Here is a 17,805-nt window from a genome sequence, read left to right on the forward strand (position 1 = left end):
ACTGTCTATAAAATTCACCCCCCCCCATTTTAAGTTTTCCTTCTGATCTTGGTTACATTTATTTCATTTGTACAAAGCCTTTTTAATTTAATGTGATCAAAATTATCCATTTTATAGCTAACTTTGCTTTCTATCTCTTCTTTATTTATAAATTATTTGCCTATCTGATAAGTAATATGTTCCATGTCCTAATTTTCTTGTAACATCTCTTGTTATATCTAGGTCATATAACCATTTTGGCCTTATCTTGTTAAATGGTGTAAGATATTGGTCTAGGCCCAGTTTCTGCCAAACTGCTTTCCAGTTTTCCCAACAATTTTGACCAAATAATGAATTCTTATCCCAAAATCTTAAGTCTTTACACTTGTCAAATACAAGGTCATTATGTTTATTTGCTGCTATAAATTGTATGTCTACTCTATTCCATCAATCCACCTTTCTATTTCTTAGCTAGTATTGCTTTTCATAATTACTGCCTTATAATATAGTTTAAGATGTGGTCCTGTGGAACCTCCTTCCTTTCCATTTTTTTCATCATTTTCTTTGATATGCTTGACTTTTTGTTCCTTCTTGTGAATTTGATTTTTTTCTAATTCAGTAAAATAATTTTTGGGAATTAGGTAAAATTCTCATTTTTATTATATTGGCCCTACCTACCCATAAACAATTAATATTTCTCCAATTATTTAAATCTGATTTTATTTGTACAGAAAGTTTTTTATAATTTTATATAATTTATATAATTTTTTATAATTTTTATAATTTTCTTTATGTAGCTTCTGGGTTTGTCTTGGCAGGTGTACTCCCAGGTGTTTTTACTATCTAGAGCAGGGGTGGGGAACCTATGGCCTCCAGGCCACATGTGGCCTTCTAGTTCTTCAGGTGCAGCCTTTTGACTGAGTCCAAGTTTTACATAACAAATCCTTTTATTCAGGGGATTTGGTCTGTGAAGTTTGGATTCAGTCTAAGGGCCACATGAGAACCTAGAGGGCCACATGTTGCCTCAAGGCCGCAAGTTCCCCACCCCTGGTCTAGAGAGTTATTTGAAATGGGGTATCTTTTACTATCTCTTCTTGAAGAGTTTTGTTAGTAATATATAGAAATGCTATAATTTATGTGGATTTACTTTATGTCCTGCTGCTTTGCTAAAATTATTGTTTTGACTAACTCTTCAATTGAGTCTTTGGGATTTTCCAAGTATATCGTTATATCATCTGCGAAAAGAGATAGTTTTATTACCTCATTCCCTATTCTGATTCCTTTTATTTATTTTTCTTCTTTTGCTATTGCTAGGATTTCCGATACAGTATTGAATAATATTGGTAACAGTGGGCAACCTTGTTTCATACCTGATCTTACTAGGGAGGCTTCTAGTTTTTCCCCGTTACAAATAATTACAGAATTTCTTTTTACACAAAAAAAGCCAAATGCCAATGTCTCAGAACTGGGCCGGAAGCACTAGAATTTTGCGAGGATTCTGAAGGTTCATCTCTGTTAGATTCCTTGAATGAAATACATGAACATGGAATGACATTTGCTTAAGAAGAGATACATTCACCTACCTCTCAGGGTTGTTATAAGGACAAAATGAGATAATATCTGTAAACCTTCAAGTGCTATATAAATGCTAGCTCTCATTAAATACCCAGAGATCAGTTACAAAGTCACATATATCTACTTATTTTCTACTAAAGCTTCAATCTGACCAAGTCCCTACCCCATTCAAAAATCCTCAATGGCTCACAATTACCCTAGGATAAAATGCAAGTTCCTCACTCTGGCAATTAAAGCCCCCAACAATCTGGCTCTTACATACTGCTGCAATCTTATTTCACCCTTCTGTCCTTCATATGTTCTAACTGTTAGCCAGGTGACTTCTAGCTATTTCCTACACTTGACATTCCATCTACTACCTCCAAGTATTTTCATAAGCCATCACTCCATGCCTGGAAAGCTCTTCTTCCTCATCTCTACTTGTCATAATCTTCATCTTCCTTCAGAGTTAAACTCTATCTCCTCCATAAAGTTTTTCCTGTTCTACCAAGTTGCTACAGTTCTATCCCTCCGTAAATTATCTTGCATGCCTGGGCATGTGATATCTACTCAGTAAAATGAGTGAAAGGAAAAAAAACACATTTATTTAGCACTTACTGTGTGGCGAGGACTGGGCTGTGCTGAAAATACAAAATACAAAATTATATATATATATATGTACAAGATAAAATACAAAAAATACAAATGTGAAAGCAAAGACAGTCTCAGCCTTCAAGGAGCTTGCATTCTAATGAGAGAAACATGTAAGCACCCTGCATGTGAATGTCCTTAATGAATCCTTAGCTGGACTTTGCTTTTGCATGGAGAAATTACTGTCCAGTCTTGCTCTGTTGCAAACCCAGTGAATGAACCATGGAATTTATGCAGGAGTAACAGAACTTCTCTGCCTGAAAGAACAGGGAGACAAGTGCAGTTCAAGAGAAAGAATACCCACTCGAGCAGCTGTGTTCAGATCTTTTTATTCTCTCTGTGTCCCTGGGCAACATATTAAACCTTCCTCAGACTCAGTTTCCTTAGCTGAAGGTAGGGGCTAGACGAGATGGCCTCTAACGTCCCATTCAGCTTTATGTCAATAAGATCATAATCTTATTTTGGACCTCTGGAAGGGATGCTGTGTGTGCCTAGCACAGTTGGATAGGGACAATTGGGCTAAATAGTTATTTTATCCTAACTTACTGACATCTGCCCCTCCTCCATTTCTTTTTCTTTCTTTCAAAGTTTTTATTGTTTTGCAGACTAAAAAATGTCTTTATTGCTTTTGTAAAGATTCTTTTTTTATTTGTTGCTTTTTATCCTTAGGAAACTAAGTGAGTTATAAAGCCTAATCAAAATGTTATTTCTAAGAGAGAGTTCCTACTGCAAATTAACTTTCTGACTCATTAGCCTTTCCATTTGTCCTTTGTGAGTAGCTAAGGGTCAAGCAAGCTGGAGTAAACATTCAAAAGTACGTCCCAGGACTCCAAACCCAGGACATTCAGGTTGATGACTACTTCACCATCATCCATCCCCCAATCACCTTCAACATTCTCAGCATCTGCAAATTTATCAATAGTCAATTTATCTTGAAAACTCGAAGAGAAATGATGCCTGAAGTATGGAAAAACCAGCCTGCACTCAAACTCAGAGGTACTGAGTTACTACTATTCCTTTCTGTATATCTGTCTGAGGAGTAAAAGGACTGACCAAAGAGGAAATGACAGAATTTTCTAATAATATGTTGGATAAAAGTGGGGTATGGACTCACACTGAAAGTGATTTTCTCTGAATCACCCAATTGAACCTGCCTGTTAAACACAAACTTCTCTCTTTGCTTAGACCATTCCTATTCTGCATGTAAAGTCAATGGATTCTAAAATTCTGCACTCTAATGCACAGAGAATATTGTTTTGATTATTACTGGTCTTCAGAATGAACACTCCACAACTGGTATAAACCAGATACTTCAACTATTCTGCAGTTCAAAGACCATGAACTCTGAATTTGTTTTTCTAATGGTGGTAGAAGTTTGGACTGCTTCAGTCACACTGTTTTTCTATTGTCCCCTATGACCAGTGGTACATATTGGTGAGGGTTGAATTAAGGATTCAGTCCATGACAATGGAGCAGGGGTAGACCAATTAGTTCCATTTTACTCCATGGCCACAGACTGATCTGCTCATGGTCAAATGTACTGCAAATGCAGACCATTGGTCACATGTGAGATGAGGTGAAACATAATGAATGAATAAACGTAAGTCTATCAATCTACAGTTATTGATTGTAACAAGTATGGAAAAATTCAAAAATGGCACAGGACTTTGAGATAGAAGTCTTGTTTCTTCTAGCTATGTGACCATGATGAAGTCATTTAAACCTTTCTATGACTTAGTTTCCACACCTATAAAAAGGGGGTAACAATATTTCTACTATCAAACACTCAAGGTTGGCGTGATGAATATATTTGGCACATTGGAAAGTACTGCATAAACATGAACTATTATAATTCATTACTGAGCACTTTTTCTCTCATCCTCATCTACTTCAAACCCACCCCCACAATGTCCCACTCAATATCTGCCTACTTCTTCCACTGTGTCCTCTGGAACTCATTCTATATTTTATTAATTGACATCCTTTAATTTGGGACCTATTCCTCTCATGATCCCCACATCTTCTGGACCTCACCAAGACCTGGCTTCTCAGTGATGACACTGAATCCTAGGACATCCCTTATAGTACCATCAACCAGTCAGTCAATTAATCTTTATTAAGCATTTACTGTGTGCCAGGCATCATGTGAAATGTTTCAGATACAAAGAGCAGCATATGACTAGGAGCAAAGGAGGCAGATGGTGGGGCTAGTTCAAACTACAATTAGCAATAGAGCAAGGGAATTGAGTTTAGAGAGTAGCGTAGAATTGACCTGATTAACCCCCTGTGAGGTAAATTCCCCAAAGTAGGGAAGAGAGTATAGCCCACACAGCAGTGATAATCTGGGAAAGAAATTAGGAGTAGAGGGTGAAGAGATTAGAACCCATAATGTGGATGAAGAACTAGAATAGAGGTTTTAAGACTTAAAGAAAGATAAACATGATAAAAGACTATGATCAGATAAAGGACTATACCCTTGGCTTCCAAATAATCTTCCAAGAGGATCCCAGTGAATAGGGGTCAAGTTCTATATTTTCTGGAGGTTTTTAGGAGGTCTGTAAATTTAGTCTTAAAGAATTTGGGTATGTGGAGATGGGTGTGATAGAAAGAACACCATAAAGAGTGCCACAGGCAAGCTAAAAGACTCCATAGAGATCATTTAGTCCAACCCCTTCATTTTAAGGATAACAAAACTAAGGACTAGAGAGGGAAAGTGACTTGCCCAAGAACTGGCAAATAGTAAGTGAAACCAGGATTCAAACTCAAATCTTCTGATTCCAAATTCAGTGCTCTTTCCACATCATACTGCCTCTCTCTTCCAAGTAAGAATGATCATAACATTTCAATAATATGGTGGAACATTGAATAGAGGAAGAGTGGAGATAAGATGGGAAAGGAGGTGGGAGTGAGGATAAAACATAAAGGTCCTTGAAAACTAGGAAAAGGAATTTTAGATTTAATAAAAACAGACAATAGAGAGCTTAGTAGGCTCCCAATTAAATTGTGAACTCTTTTGCCTCTTTTTGTATCTCTAGCATTTAGTCTAGTGCTAAGCTATAGTGCTTCATAGTAGGTGCTTGCTGACTGACTCATTGGGTTGATCAGGTCCAGTTGGTAACTGGAGACAAGAATGAAGTAAAATATCCATAGTCCATCTAATAATCAACAAAAGTAGATTTACTTAGCAGGGAGAAAGACATTCAGAACAGGTAAAGGATACTCAACTGAGGATACCATATTGATTCAGTAAAACACAATTCCCTTTGTATTACCCAAAGTGGCCTGCTGGTCAGCCCTCAGGTTGCTGCTGGAGGTCTTCATGGCTTTTCATATTTAGGTGAACAGGAAGCCACATGGACAACTTTAACCTTAATCCCCTGTGTCAACAAAGACTCAGGAACAGTTTGAGTAAAAAAATTAGCCCATTCAACATGGTAGGGGATGCTGATAGATATTTCCACTTTGAGCAAAGCAGAGAAATGTCTTACTGAAAGCGATATTTAAGTAAGATTAGTTGAAAAGCCAAATGTATTATTTGCAGCAGGAAGTACTGGGGTCAGAGAGGCTGGCTTTAGTGTTGTTGTAGAAATTCATGTGAGAGATAATGCAGGTCTGGACCAGCCAGTGGAAAGGCCAAAAATAAAAAAAGAAAGAGAGAGAGACAGTTATGAGAGATGTTTTGAAGGAAGAAGGTACACTTGGTGATTGACTGGATATCAGAGGTGAAGGAGAAGATAAGTCAAAAATTATTCCAAAGTATTAAGCCTGGGTGAGTAGATTTATCCTGTCTTACCAGAGAAAATAGAGTATGGAGGGGAAGGATGATGTTTTATTTGGATGTATTGAGTATGATATTTGGCAGAACATCTAAGTAGAAATACCTAGTAGATAGAAATATGGGACTGGAGTTCAGGTGACAGTGAAGAAGAAAACCAAAATACAAAATAAAATATAAATAAAATGTAACCATTTATCATGGAAACAAATAGACCTACAAATAGAACTACCTTTATCATTCCCAAAGGATTCATTAAATTACAAAAACAGGGTGGTACAACGGAAGTAGCATTAGACTTGGGGTCAAAGGACTTGAGTTCACATCTCAACTCTGATATTTGTTCCCTCTGTGATTTTAGGTCAGTCACTGAACTGCTTTGGGCCTGTTTTCTCACCTGTCTAATGAAGAGATTGGACTTATGTAATGTTAATGGGATAATAAGATCTTCCCCATCCATTAATAGGCCTCACTTGGAGCCCATTGGGGGAGGGACTTGCATAAGGAGGTGCTAGCTTAGGGGGAGGCTTGATGCCTTCTGGCTCTTAGCCCATTAGCCAGTGTATATATACTCTGATGCGGGGTTTTGCTTTGGGGGTTTGCAGATGAGAAGGACCTTTTGATTTCCTGGTCAAGACTGAGTATCTGTTTTGTTCAGACCACCCCACCCCTCCCCACCCCCCCCACTGCTCAGACGTAAAGGCTCTCTCGATCCAGTGATGTATGTAAAGCGTCTAGCAATATTGCTTTGATCAGGCAATCAGAGCTCTGTCTGTTGGTCTTTATGCTAATTTCTCTGCTTCTATTTTCTCTGTTTGTATTTTCTCTGCTTGTATTTTCCCTGTTTATATTTTCTCTGCTTGTATTTTCTCTGATGTTTAGGATGCTGACTTTTCCCCTGAACTAGTGAATATAATTAAAGTAAATTGTTAACCCCTTTTTGAGCAGTCTTTCCTAGAAAAGCAGATCAAAGGGTGCTTGCTGCTACAACTTCATGGCCCCTTGTTCCCTTTAGGCTTTAAATTTATTATTCTGTGGTGTTCATTTGTAGGATTTAGAGGTAGACGGAATCTTATAGATTTCCTGGTCCAACATTTCTACTCTTACAGATGAAGAAATGGAGGGCTAGAAAAGTGAATTGAATTGCCTGAGATCTCATTCCTATAAGAGTGGAAATCAGAACCCTGGTCCTATTACTCCCAATATACTTTTTCTTCTATGTCATGCTCACTCTCATCTCTTCATAACCTTGTCATTAAGGAAAGTTTAAATTGTGCTCAAAAGCCTTCATCTAATAAATCAGGGAAGTAAATATTATATTTCATAATTATTTCTATAAAATGATTATTAGAAAAGATTTTAGCACTTAAAAGGGTCAGTTGCCTGGAAAACTCACCTCTGTGGTACTCCTCATCTCCCAACAGTGGTTAGAGAGCATTTGGTACATCATTGCTTCTTTCTGTTTGTTTTCAAAGGGCAGATGATCTGGATGGAGTCCCTGCAATGCATGATATATCTCTGCTCCCCCAAACTCCGAAGCCTCCAGGAGCTGGAGGAACGGAACATGCACATCTCTGATATTGCCAGACATGATACCACCAGGGATCTCATACTCCTGAACCAGCAAAGATTGGCCGAAATCGAATTGTCCAACCAGTTGGAGAGAAAGAAGGAAGAGCTCCGAATGCTCTCCAAACATTTAGCTATAGAAAAGAAGAAAACAGAAACATTGTTGTATGCAATGCTTCCTGAGCATATAGCAAACCAGCTGAAAGAAGGCAAAAAAGTGGCAGCAGGTACTGATTTTGATTCAACTCTTGTAGGAACTTAGGCTTAGAGTTGGAGTGTTACTCTATCATTGACTGGGCATGAGTGGCACCATATTGATGTTTCCTTCTTTGTTGAATAGAAAATGACATAATTGCTCCAAATTTAACTCAGGGAGAATCTTTCTGGGTGAACAAGCTACTCCTGGATGGTAAATGCCTTTGGTATTTTCATAATCTTATATTTAAGTTTCTACTTTTAACCCTCAAGTGTTTATTTCCCCTTGGGAATAACTACAATGAGGGTACTACCACCAACTAAGCATAGTACCTAATTTATGGTCTCATGGCTCAAGCATTTAGATTTCAACATGAGTAAATGAGAGAAAGGAATTAGGATGATTGTCTAGTTAATTCATTTCTCTCTCTCTCTCTCTCTCTCTCTCTCTCTCTCTCTCTCTCTCTGTCTCTCTCTCTACCCAAATATGGACCTCCTTATTAAAACAGTTGAATAAGATTAATATTGTGATAGGGTTTTAAGCTGAACTGGATTTTAAAGATCATCTAGTTGAATCTTTCCATTTTACAAATGGGGAAACCATTTGTACCTGAGTTCATGGAGGTAGGAAGGATTGTACTCAGAATTTAAACCCAGATCCTTTTGTCTCCAAATTCCCTGTGCTTCCCATTATACCACATTGCCTCTCACATCACTAAACTACAAACACAAAGTATTAAAAATGATATTTAGAATACGTTTTGACGAAGTAAGTGACGAAGTAGAGTCCTTTTTCACTAATCTTTCACTCTGATCAAGGTAATGCTTCCTAGCGGAAACAACATTGAATTTGGATCTAGAGAACTTGGATTTGAATCCTAGCTGTACCACTTACTATCTCATGACTGTGGGTAGGTCACTTAACTTCTGCGGGCCTCAGTTTTCTCAACTGTAAATAGAAGAGGTCAGATCAGATGAACTCTAGGGTTTCTTCCAACTCTATAACTACGATTCTTAATCTTTTGTGGTTTTAATGAAAGAAATTTTTTCCTCTTTTTTTTTTCTTCTCACCTACTTAATTTAATGTCAAAACCCTATGTAGTTACTCTGGTTGTACTCCAATCAACAAATTAATTAAATATTTGTTGAGTATAAACCATCTATTCATTCATTTAACAAACATCTATTAAATCTCCAGCATGTACAAGGATGTGTGAAGGTAAGACACAATCCCTGCCCTCCCGGATTGTATGTTGCCTTTATAATGTAAATATAATGTAATGTAATTATGCCCCATCTTTATCATATTTATAATGTATTCGCAAAAACTATACAAGATAAGGAAACATTCAGACTTGATCCCTGACCTCAAGGAGTCTATAATCTCATTTACAATCACTAGGAGTTAAAGCGTCCATATCTATAGTTACCTTCCAAGAGGCAGCAGATATTAGCCCTTTGCTCCTTAAGGCAGTAGAGATCTCCAAGGGAGAAAGCAAAACATGAACTCTCTTCTTGGCATTTCTGTTAGAGCTTCCTTTTATTTCCATGTGGTAGGCAGACAGTCAAGCAACAAACATTTATTAAGCATTTACTATGCACCAGGCACAGTGCTAAGTAGAGAAGGATGGGCTAAGAGAGAAGATATAAATACAAAACTAAAGAAAAACAGTTCCTATCCTTAAAAAAATACACTCTAATAGGGGAAGACAACACAAAAGGGAGCTGAAAATTGGAGGTGAGGCAGGGAGTGGAGAGAAGGCATCTTCAGGACATGGTGGTGACATGTGAAGAATCAGCAGGCAGAAGAATGAAGCATTGCTGGCCTGGCCTGGTCCACAAAATGGAGACCCCGGAAGGAAGCTACCACTAGGAGAAACAAGATGGCGTAGTGAAAGGATAGTCTAGAGTGAAAAGGCCTCAGGAACTGAGGAAATGTCTACTAGGTGGAGAAGGCAGCTCAGTCCTCACGGCAAAATTCATAAATTGAGAAGTACATCCTGGAAGCCAGAAGCAGAAGCAGAAGAAGGGAGAATCTCCCCATCACTGTGTGGCCATGGTCTATGGCTGAAAGGTGCTCCCTCCTCATCTTTGCCATTCAGATGAGGCTTCCTTCAATACTCTTCAGTCAGGTTCACCCTCTTCCATGAAGCTTCCCCTGATTCACCAGTTGTTCTTGCTCTCTCTCCTCAATTCCCCTTGTATTTAACTAATGAATGTATAATGTTCGGCCCTAAATCTGTGGTCCTGTGTTGTATCCCCTCATCAGACTGTGAGTTTTCTGAGAGGAGGGATGGATTATTTGAGGGGGGGGACACACAGAAAAAGATGAAAACAAATAATCCTTGCCTTCCGGGAGCTTACAGTCTAATGGATAGGGTCATCAATTTAAAGTTGGGCATCATAAAAATAAATATGAGGAAATTTAATAATAATGATAATATAATACAAGGTATTTAACATGTTTGCTGAATTGAACTGAATCACAAGTTTCCATGGTTGTGTAACACAAGTCCTGAAGCTCATTGGTGTGAGACTCTTTCCACATTCATAGAGATCAATACCCCATGCCTGCATGAGAGGTAGGGTAGAGTTGGTGAGAAGAGAGAGAAGAATCTCTTCAGTCTTGGCTGTTTCTTCAAGTCTCAACCTTTTCAGGTTCTACCATCCCTTGGATTACTTCTGGCTTCCAGCTTTGAGAGAGAAGATAAACGATGTCAATCCTACTTCAGGTTGCAGAAAGGAGAATAAGACTCTGGGAAGAATCTAACATGAGAGGAGCTGGCAGTCTCCATCATGTCTGTATCCCCAGGTTGCTTCACTAGAGACTTCAGGATAATTCCCTTTGGATAGAGCACTGGCCCTGGAATCAGAAGGACCTGAGTTCAAATCTGGCCTCAAATGCTTGACATTTACTACCTGTGTGACCCTGGGCAAGTCACTTAACCCCAATTGTCTCCTAAAAATTCACTTCTTAAAGAGGCATACTCTCTGAATGGGCATTACCTCACTCACAATGAGAACCTGAAAAGACCTTAGCCCGAAAGGGCCAGGGTCTCCCAATGCATCCTAGGCCATCTCCAGTCATCCTGGTGAATATCAGGTTACTGGACCCAGATGGATTTGGAGGAGAAAGTGAGGCTGGTGCCCTGGCACAGCCCTCCCTCACGCAAATCAAACTCAACTGCAAGTCATGTCATCACTTCCCTGATGTCATGGTCCTCTTTGAGAATGAAGGACAAACACACGTATACACACACACAAGATCTAGAATTCTCCCTCTTGGTTGAACTAAGTTATCCTACACCAAAATCTCCTTCATTTTGTATTGTCTGGTGTATAATCTCCAATTCATATTTTCTCTGATTTTTGTCTTGCTAAATAGGTTTCTTTGCTAGTTGCTATGTGTATTCATTATGGAAGTGGCATTTGGTGGAAAGGAAGTCAAACCTTGGATATAAAGCTTGAGGTCCTTCTTTCTTCTTTAATGAATAGTGATCAGAAGTTTATCTTGAACCTGAAAACTATATCCTCCAGTCTAGATTAACAATATTTTTATAAATTAATTTATTTTTTAGTTTTCAACATTGACTTCCATAAGTTTTAAATTTTCTCCACCTCCCCCCTCCCCAAGACAGCACGCAATCTGATATAGGCTGCACATATACATTCTTATTAAACATATTGTAATATTCAGACTGACAATATTTAAGGAATCAGATAGATGTATTTGTAGACCCCCTGACTCTGAGGAGAGAAGAGTGGTCAGCTTCTGGCCCCAACTTCCTGCTTCCCTCCTGGCAGGAACTAAAGTCTGCCTTGGAGAAGGGTGGAAAGAGAAGAGGCTAGAGATGTCTATTTTGCCTCTCTTAGAAAAACACACAGCAACATTACCATGCTACATGCAGGGGCATTACAGCAGTCTATTTGGAGAGAGATCTGAAATGACCCCTCATCTCCATTTCTATTTGAAATTCCTTAGCCAGGTCTCATGTGAACTGAAACTGGTGTCCAATCAAGACTTAGTAACTCAGAGGCAGTAGAGTGGGCTGGAAAGAGCATGACTCTGGAATCAGAAGTTCTGGATTCTAATCTCACCTCTGTTTCTTACTACCTATGTCAACTCAGGCCAGTCACTTAACTTTTCTGGGCCTTGGCCTCTTTTTCTGTAAAAAGAAGGGTAGATGGCCTCAAAGGTTCCTTCCTGCTCTAGATTTATAACTCTGTTAACTCTTATGCCTCTCACAGTTATTAAAAATCTCAAATTAGAAAAGAAATACTTCTAAAAGGCTACTAGCTTTTCTAAAACAAACCATTTTAAAAACCAACATTTAAACAGAAAACTGAGCAGTATTTAAGGTGGTTCTCTCAGAGGCTCGTTAGCTCTTTCAGGCCCTGGGTGACATTGAGTTGAGTCCTTTGGAGAGATGTGAGAGGTAATGGATGGAGAGCCATTCCCAGGGCCAGGAAGACCAGCATCCAAGCGAGGCTTCATATATGGGCTATGGAACCCTGGGCAAGTCCATTAAATTCTCTGTCCTCTAGGGTCTAGACCACTCTCTAATACTATGAGTTACATTGGTAGAGATAATTGCCTTCTCTAGTTCCCTATATCAATGAAATCATAGGTCTGCCTCCCACTACATCTCCAAAGGGAAGCATTAATAGAAATCTAATAAACAAATATATATAGAATTAACAAAAGTACTCAGACATCAAGCAGTTCCTTCCCAACTTGAAAGTGTCAGAGATAATGTTATATACGTTAGAGTTTGTTCATCTCAGCTCAGTCAAGAAAAACTTTTGGGAACAAAGGTATTGACAAGTAAAATATACAGTAATGTTACTGCAGCTGCTGATGTGTTCCAAGTTAGCTGTTAGAAACTTTCTTGTTAGAGGTACTTATAACATAAGGGGCACAGGGATATATTAATACTTAGAGATTCTTTTCTCATGCTTTTGAAAGTACTTCCTTTCTTCCTGCCCTTTGGCCAAAGCAGGCAGAAGCTACACCACCCTCCAACCTGTTTGGGGAGCCATCCCGTGTTTCTTAGCACGGTCCTCTGTCTCAAAATATGGCTTGTACTACACTACCCTTGTTCCCAGGTGACTGGAGTATGTGCCCTCTGGAGAGCAGCCCTCCCTTCAGCCAGGCCTGAGCACTGTCCCCCACACCTAAGTCATCCCAAGTGATGCCATTTCTTCTTCATTTACTTCTTCCTTCTCCCTCCCTTCCCCATGCTGTTGTACTTTCAGCTCCCTTTTCCTTCATAGGCATCTATGTGGTACAGCCCTGGAATTAAAAAGACCTGAGTTCAAATCTAACCTCAGACACTTATTAGCTATTAGTCACATTAGCTATGTGGCTCTGGGCAACTCACTTAACCTGTTTGCCTCAGTTTTCTCAACTGTACAATGGGGATTATGATAGCACCTATCTCCTGTGGTTGAGGACCTGAGATAATATTTGTAAAGTGCTTAACACAGTGCCTGGTACACAGTAGGTGCTTAATAAATGCTTGTTTTTCCTCTTCATCATTTTCTTCTACTTCGTTCTCTTCCTATTCTCCTCTGCCTTCACGAAACCATTAAAGCTTGATCAAGCACTGAAGAAAACAGGACTCTTCCACCCAGTTATCTTTACAAGTAGATTTTGTTAAAAAAAAAAAGAATTGTATTCCCAGAAAATTTAACTAATTCCTCAACATTGGAATATTTAACCAACCAAGTGGTCAGACATTGATACCTGATATCCAATTTCTGTTGCAGGAGAATTTAAAACATGCACCATTCTTTTCAGCGATGTGGTTACATTTACCAACATATGTGCTGCCTGTGAGCCTATCCAAATAGTGAACATGTTGAACTCAATGTACTCAAAATTTGATCGGTTAACCAGTGTCCACGACATCTATAAAGTAAGAGTTTGTGTACCAGATAGCGGATTTAAAAATTCAGTAAAATTCATGTTCATTGTATAATGTATAGTTTACTATGAGTTTCCCTTAGATGGGCCTTATTTTTTCTTTTTCATTCTTTTCTCTTCTCTTTCCTTCTCTTTGTAAAGAGGTGGGTTGAATATTTCACTCTATCAACAGAATCATAACTAGGACAGGGGAACCAGGGCTTTGCCTAAGTGTGCCAAAATTTAGAGGACACAAAGAATTAACCCTTGTGCTTCTTTAGAATTATTTAGCTGCTAACTAGGAGCCTAGCACCTAGTTAGCAAAAATAATTTGTTAAAGTAAGAACCTACCAATCACCAGCATTTTTCATAATACCTATCTATGAATCACTATAACACCCAATTCCCCTTTTTTGTTTTTTATTTAATATATTTAGTTTTCAGCATTGATTTTCACAAGAGTTTGAATTACAAATTTTCTCCCCATTTCTACCCTCCCCCACTCCAAGATGGCATATATTCTGGTTGCCCTGTTCCCCAGTCAGCCCTCCCTTCTGTCACCCCACTCCCCTCCCATCCCCTTTTCCCTTCCTTTCTTATAGGGCAAGATAAATTTCTATGCCCCATTGCCTGTGTATCTTATTTTCTAGTTGCATGCAAAAACTTTTTTTTTTGTTTTTGAACATCTGTTTTTAAACCTTTGAGTACCAAATCCTCTCCCCTCTTCCCTTCCCACCTACCCTCCCTAAGAAGTCAAGCAATTCAACATAGGCCACATGCATTATGTATAACCCTTCCACAATACTCATGTTGTGAATGACTCACTGTATTTTGCTCCTTCCTAACCTATCCCCCTTTATTGAATTTTCTCCCTTGACCCTGTCCCCTTTCAAAAGTGTCTGTTTTTTATTACTTCCACCCCCATCTGCCCTCCCTTCTATCATCCCCCCCCTTTTTTAATCTTCTTTCTCCTTTTTTTCCTGTGTGGTAAGATACCCAATTGAGTATGCATGGTATTCCCTCCTCAGGTCAAAACTGATGAGAGCAAGATTCACTCATTCCCCCTCACCTGCCTTCTCTTCTTTTCCTACAGAACTGCTTTTTCTTGCCACTTGTATGCGAGATAATTTACCCCATTCTATCTCTCCCTATCTCCCTCTCTCAATATATTCCTCTCTCATCCCTTAATTTTATTTTATTTCTTTTAGATATCTTCCCTTCATCTTCAATTCACCCTGTGCCCTCTCTCTCTCTCTCTCTCTCTCTCTCTCTCTATATATATATATATATATATATATATATATATATATACACATACACATACATATATACATGCATACACACTCACATATACATATACATACATAAACATATATATATATATATATGCATATTCCCTTCACCTACCCTAATACTGAGGTCTCATGAATCATACACATCATCTTTCCATGTAGGAATGTAAACAAAACAGTTCAACTTTAGTAAGTCCCTTGCAATTTCTTTTTCTTGATTACCTTTTCATGCTTCTCTTGATTCTTGTGTTTGAAAGTCAAATTTTCTATTCAGTTCTGGTCTTTTCACTGAGAAAGCTTGAAAGTCCTCTATTTTATTGAAAATCCATATTTTGCCTTGGAGCATGATACTCAGTTTTGCTGGGTAGGTCATTCTTGGTTTTAATCCTAGCTCCACTGACCTCTGGAATATCGTATTCCAAGCCCTTCGATCCTTAATGTAGAAGCTGCCAGATCTTGGGTTATTCTGATTGGGTTTCCACAATACTCAACTTGTTTCTTTCTGGCTGCTTTCAGTATTTTCTCCTTGATCTGGGAGCTCTGGAATTTGGCGACAATATTCCTAGGAGATTTCTTTTTGGGATCTGTTTGAGGAGGTGATCGGTAGATTCTTTCAATTTCTATTTTGCCCTGTGGCTCTAGAATATCAGGGCAGTTCTCCTTGATAATTTCTTGAAAGATGATATCTAGGCTCTTTTTTTGATCATGGCTTTCAGGTAGTCCAATAATTTTTAAATTGTCTCTCCTGGATCTATTTTCCAGGTCAGTGGTTTTTCCAATGAGATATTTTACATTGTCTTCCATTTTTTCATTCCTTTGGTTCTGTTTTATAGTATCTTGATTTCTCATCAAGTCACTAGCTTCCACTTGCTCCAATCTAATTTTTAAAGTAGTATTTTCTTCAGTGGTCTTTTGGACCTCCTTTTCCATTTGGCTAATTCTGCCTTTCAAGGCATTCTTCTCCTCATTGGCTTTTTGGAGCTCTTTTGCCATTTGAGTTAATCTATTTTTTAAGGTGTTGTTTTCTTCAATGTATTTTTCAGTATTTCTTGGGGTCTCCTTTAGCAAGTCACTGACTTGTTTTTCATGGTTTTGTCGCATCCCTCTCATTTCTCTTCCCAATTTTTCCTCTACTTCTCTAACTTGCTTTTCCAGATCCTTTTTGAGCTCTTCCATGGCCTGAGACCAGTTCATGTTTTTCTTGGAGGCTTTTGTTGTGGCTCTTTGACTTTGTTGACTTCTTCTGGCTGTATGTTTTGGTCTTCTTTGTCACCAAAGAAAGATTCCAGAGTCTGAGACTGAATCTGGGTGTGTTTTTGCTGCCTGGCCATATTCCCAGCCAACTAACTTGACCCTTGAGTTTTTCAGCGGAGTATCACTGCTTGTAGAGTTAAGAGAACTATGTTCCAAGCTTGGGGGGATGTGCCAGCTCTGCCACACCAGCACTCCTCCCTCCCCAAGAATCCCCGCCTGGACTGGACTTAGATCTTCAGCAGGCTGTGCACTCCTGCTCTGATCCGCCACTTAATTCCTCCCACCAGGTGGGCCTGGGGCCTGAAGCAACTGCAGCTGTAGTTCTGTAGCTGCCCCACCTCCGCTACCCCCAGGGTGGTAGCCAAACCCCAAATTCCTTCCACTCCCTCAGCTTTTCCCACTAACCTTCTCTTTTGTCTTTGGTGTCTGTGGGTTGAGAAGTCTGGCAACTGCCGCAGCTCACTGATTCAGGGTGCTAGGGCACTCTCCACCCGGCTCTTGGTCTGGTCGGTCCGCGCCACCCACGCTGGGCTCTGCTCCGTTCCCCTCCGCTCCCAGCTCCGTGCGGGATAGACCTCACCCAGAGACCATCCAGGCTGTCCTGGGCTGGAGCCCTGCTTCCCTCTGCTATTTTGTGGGTTCTGCAGTTCTAGAATTGATTCAGAGCCATTTTTATAGGTTTTTGGAGGGACTCGGCGGGGAGCTCATGCTAGTCCCTGGTTTCCAGCCACCATCTTGGCTCCCCCCCCACTCCCCCTTTTTAAGAGCAACTGAATTGATCTTAAATATTTCATGTGTTGTTTCTACATCATGAATTCTAAATTTGATTTGAAGGTCTATTTACTATTGTTTGCACTGGGCACTAAGGTGATTAGTTATGACTCTGTCGGTTAGCATACTGTTTTGGAGACCTAAGAAAAGCACATTACTCAAATGGAACTCTTGTGCCTTGGAAGAGTTAAACAGCCTCCTGTAGGAGAGCTCTTTAATCTCCACGAGTGGTTCTCTTAGTCTTCCAGTTCAGCAGAAGGTCCATTCCCAATAATTTGCTATTCAATGTAGAGTACCATATGGCCACACCAGGAAATTCATTTTCTCCAAGATTTGTTCCCAGAATGGCCTTTTTGGCTCTCCATATCCTTTGCACCTCCCCTTCAGCAAAGAGTCACAAATTGTCACTTGGTCCTTGGTACCAATACAAGGGGGAATGATAAAATTTGTGAGCTGTCTTTTGTGAAAAACAGAAGCTGACCAGGCTCCCTTTTCCCTCACAGGTGGAAACAATTGGTGATGCATACATGGTGGTTGGTGGGGTGCCAGTGCCTGTGGAAAACCACGCTCAGAGAGTCGCTAATTTTGCCCTGGGGATGAGAATTTCTGCAAGAGAAGTGACGAATCCTGTCACTGGAGAGCCCATCCAGGTACCATCCAGCAGATGAGCTCCCAGCATGATGGCAAGCATTCCATGACAGCATTGCCTTTCCTTCATTGGTACACAGGCATGTCTTGAAACAGTGTGATTTGTTCAGACTACCCCTCTCTTTGGAGCACGCTCCCAAATAACAGAGAAATTAGCAGGTTGCTGGCCCAAATTCTCCACAACTTAAATTAGGTTCTTGGAAGTGACTGGA

The 17,805-nt window shown here is 39.5% G+C and overlaps 1 protein-coding gene across 1 annotated transcript in view; it reads left to right on the forward strand.

Annotated features, from left to right (window-relative positions):
- The window catches only part of LOC118836689 (guanylate cyclase soluble subunit beta-2-like), a 109,505-nt gene that overhangs the window by 62,996 nt on the left and 28,704 nt on the right, over positions 1-17,805 (forward strand). Inside the window, exons 10-13 of the mRNA XM_036743907.1 lie at positions 2,964-3,180; positions 7,435-7,755; positions 13,493-13,641; positions 17,449-17,595. Of these exons, the coding sequence (XP_036599802.1) occupies positions 2,964-3,180; positions 7,435-7,755; positions 13,493-13,641; positions 17,449-17,595 (834 nt within the window). The remainder of the gene's footprint in view (positions 1-2,963; positions 3,181-7,434; positions 7,756-13,492; positions 13,642-17,448; positions 17,596-17,805) is intronic.

Source organism: Trichosurus vulpecula, chromosome 2, assembly GCF_011100635.1.
Source record: "Trichosurus vulpecula isolate mTriVul1 chromosome 2, mTriVul1.pri, whole genome shotgun sequence".
Classification (NCBI taxonomy): Eukaryota; Metazoa; Chordata; class Mammalia; order Diprotodontia; family Phalangeridae; genus Trichosurus; species Trichosurus vulpecula.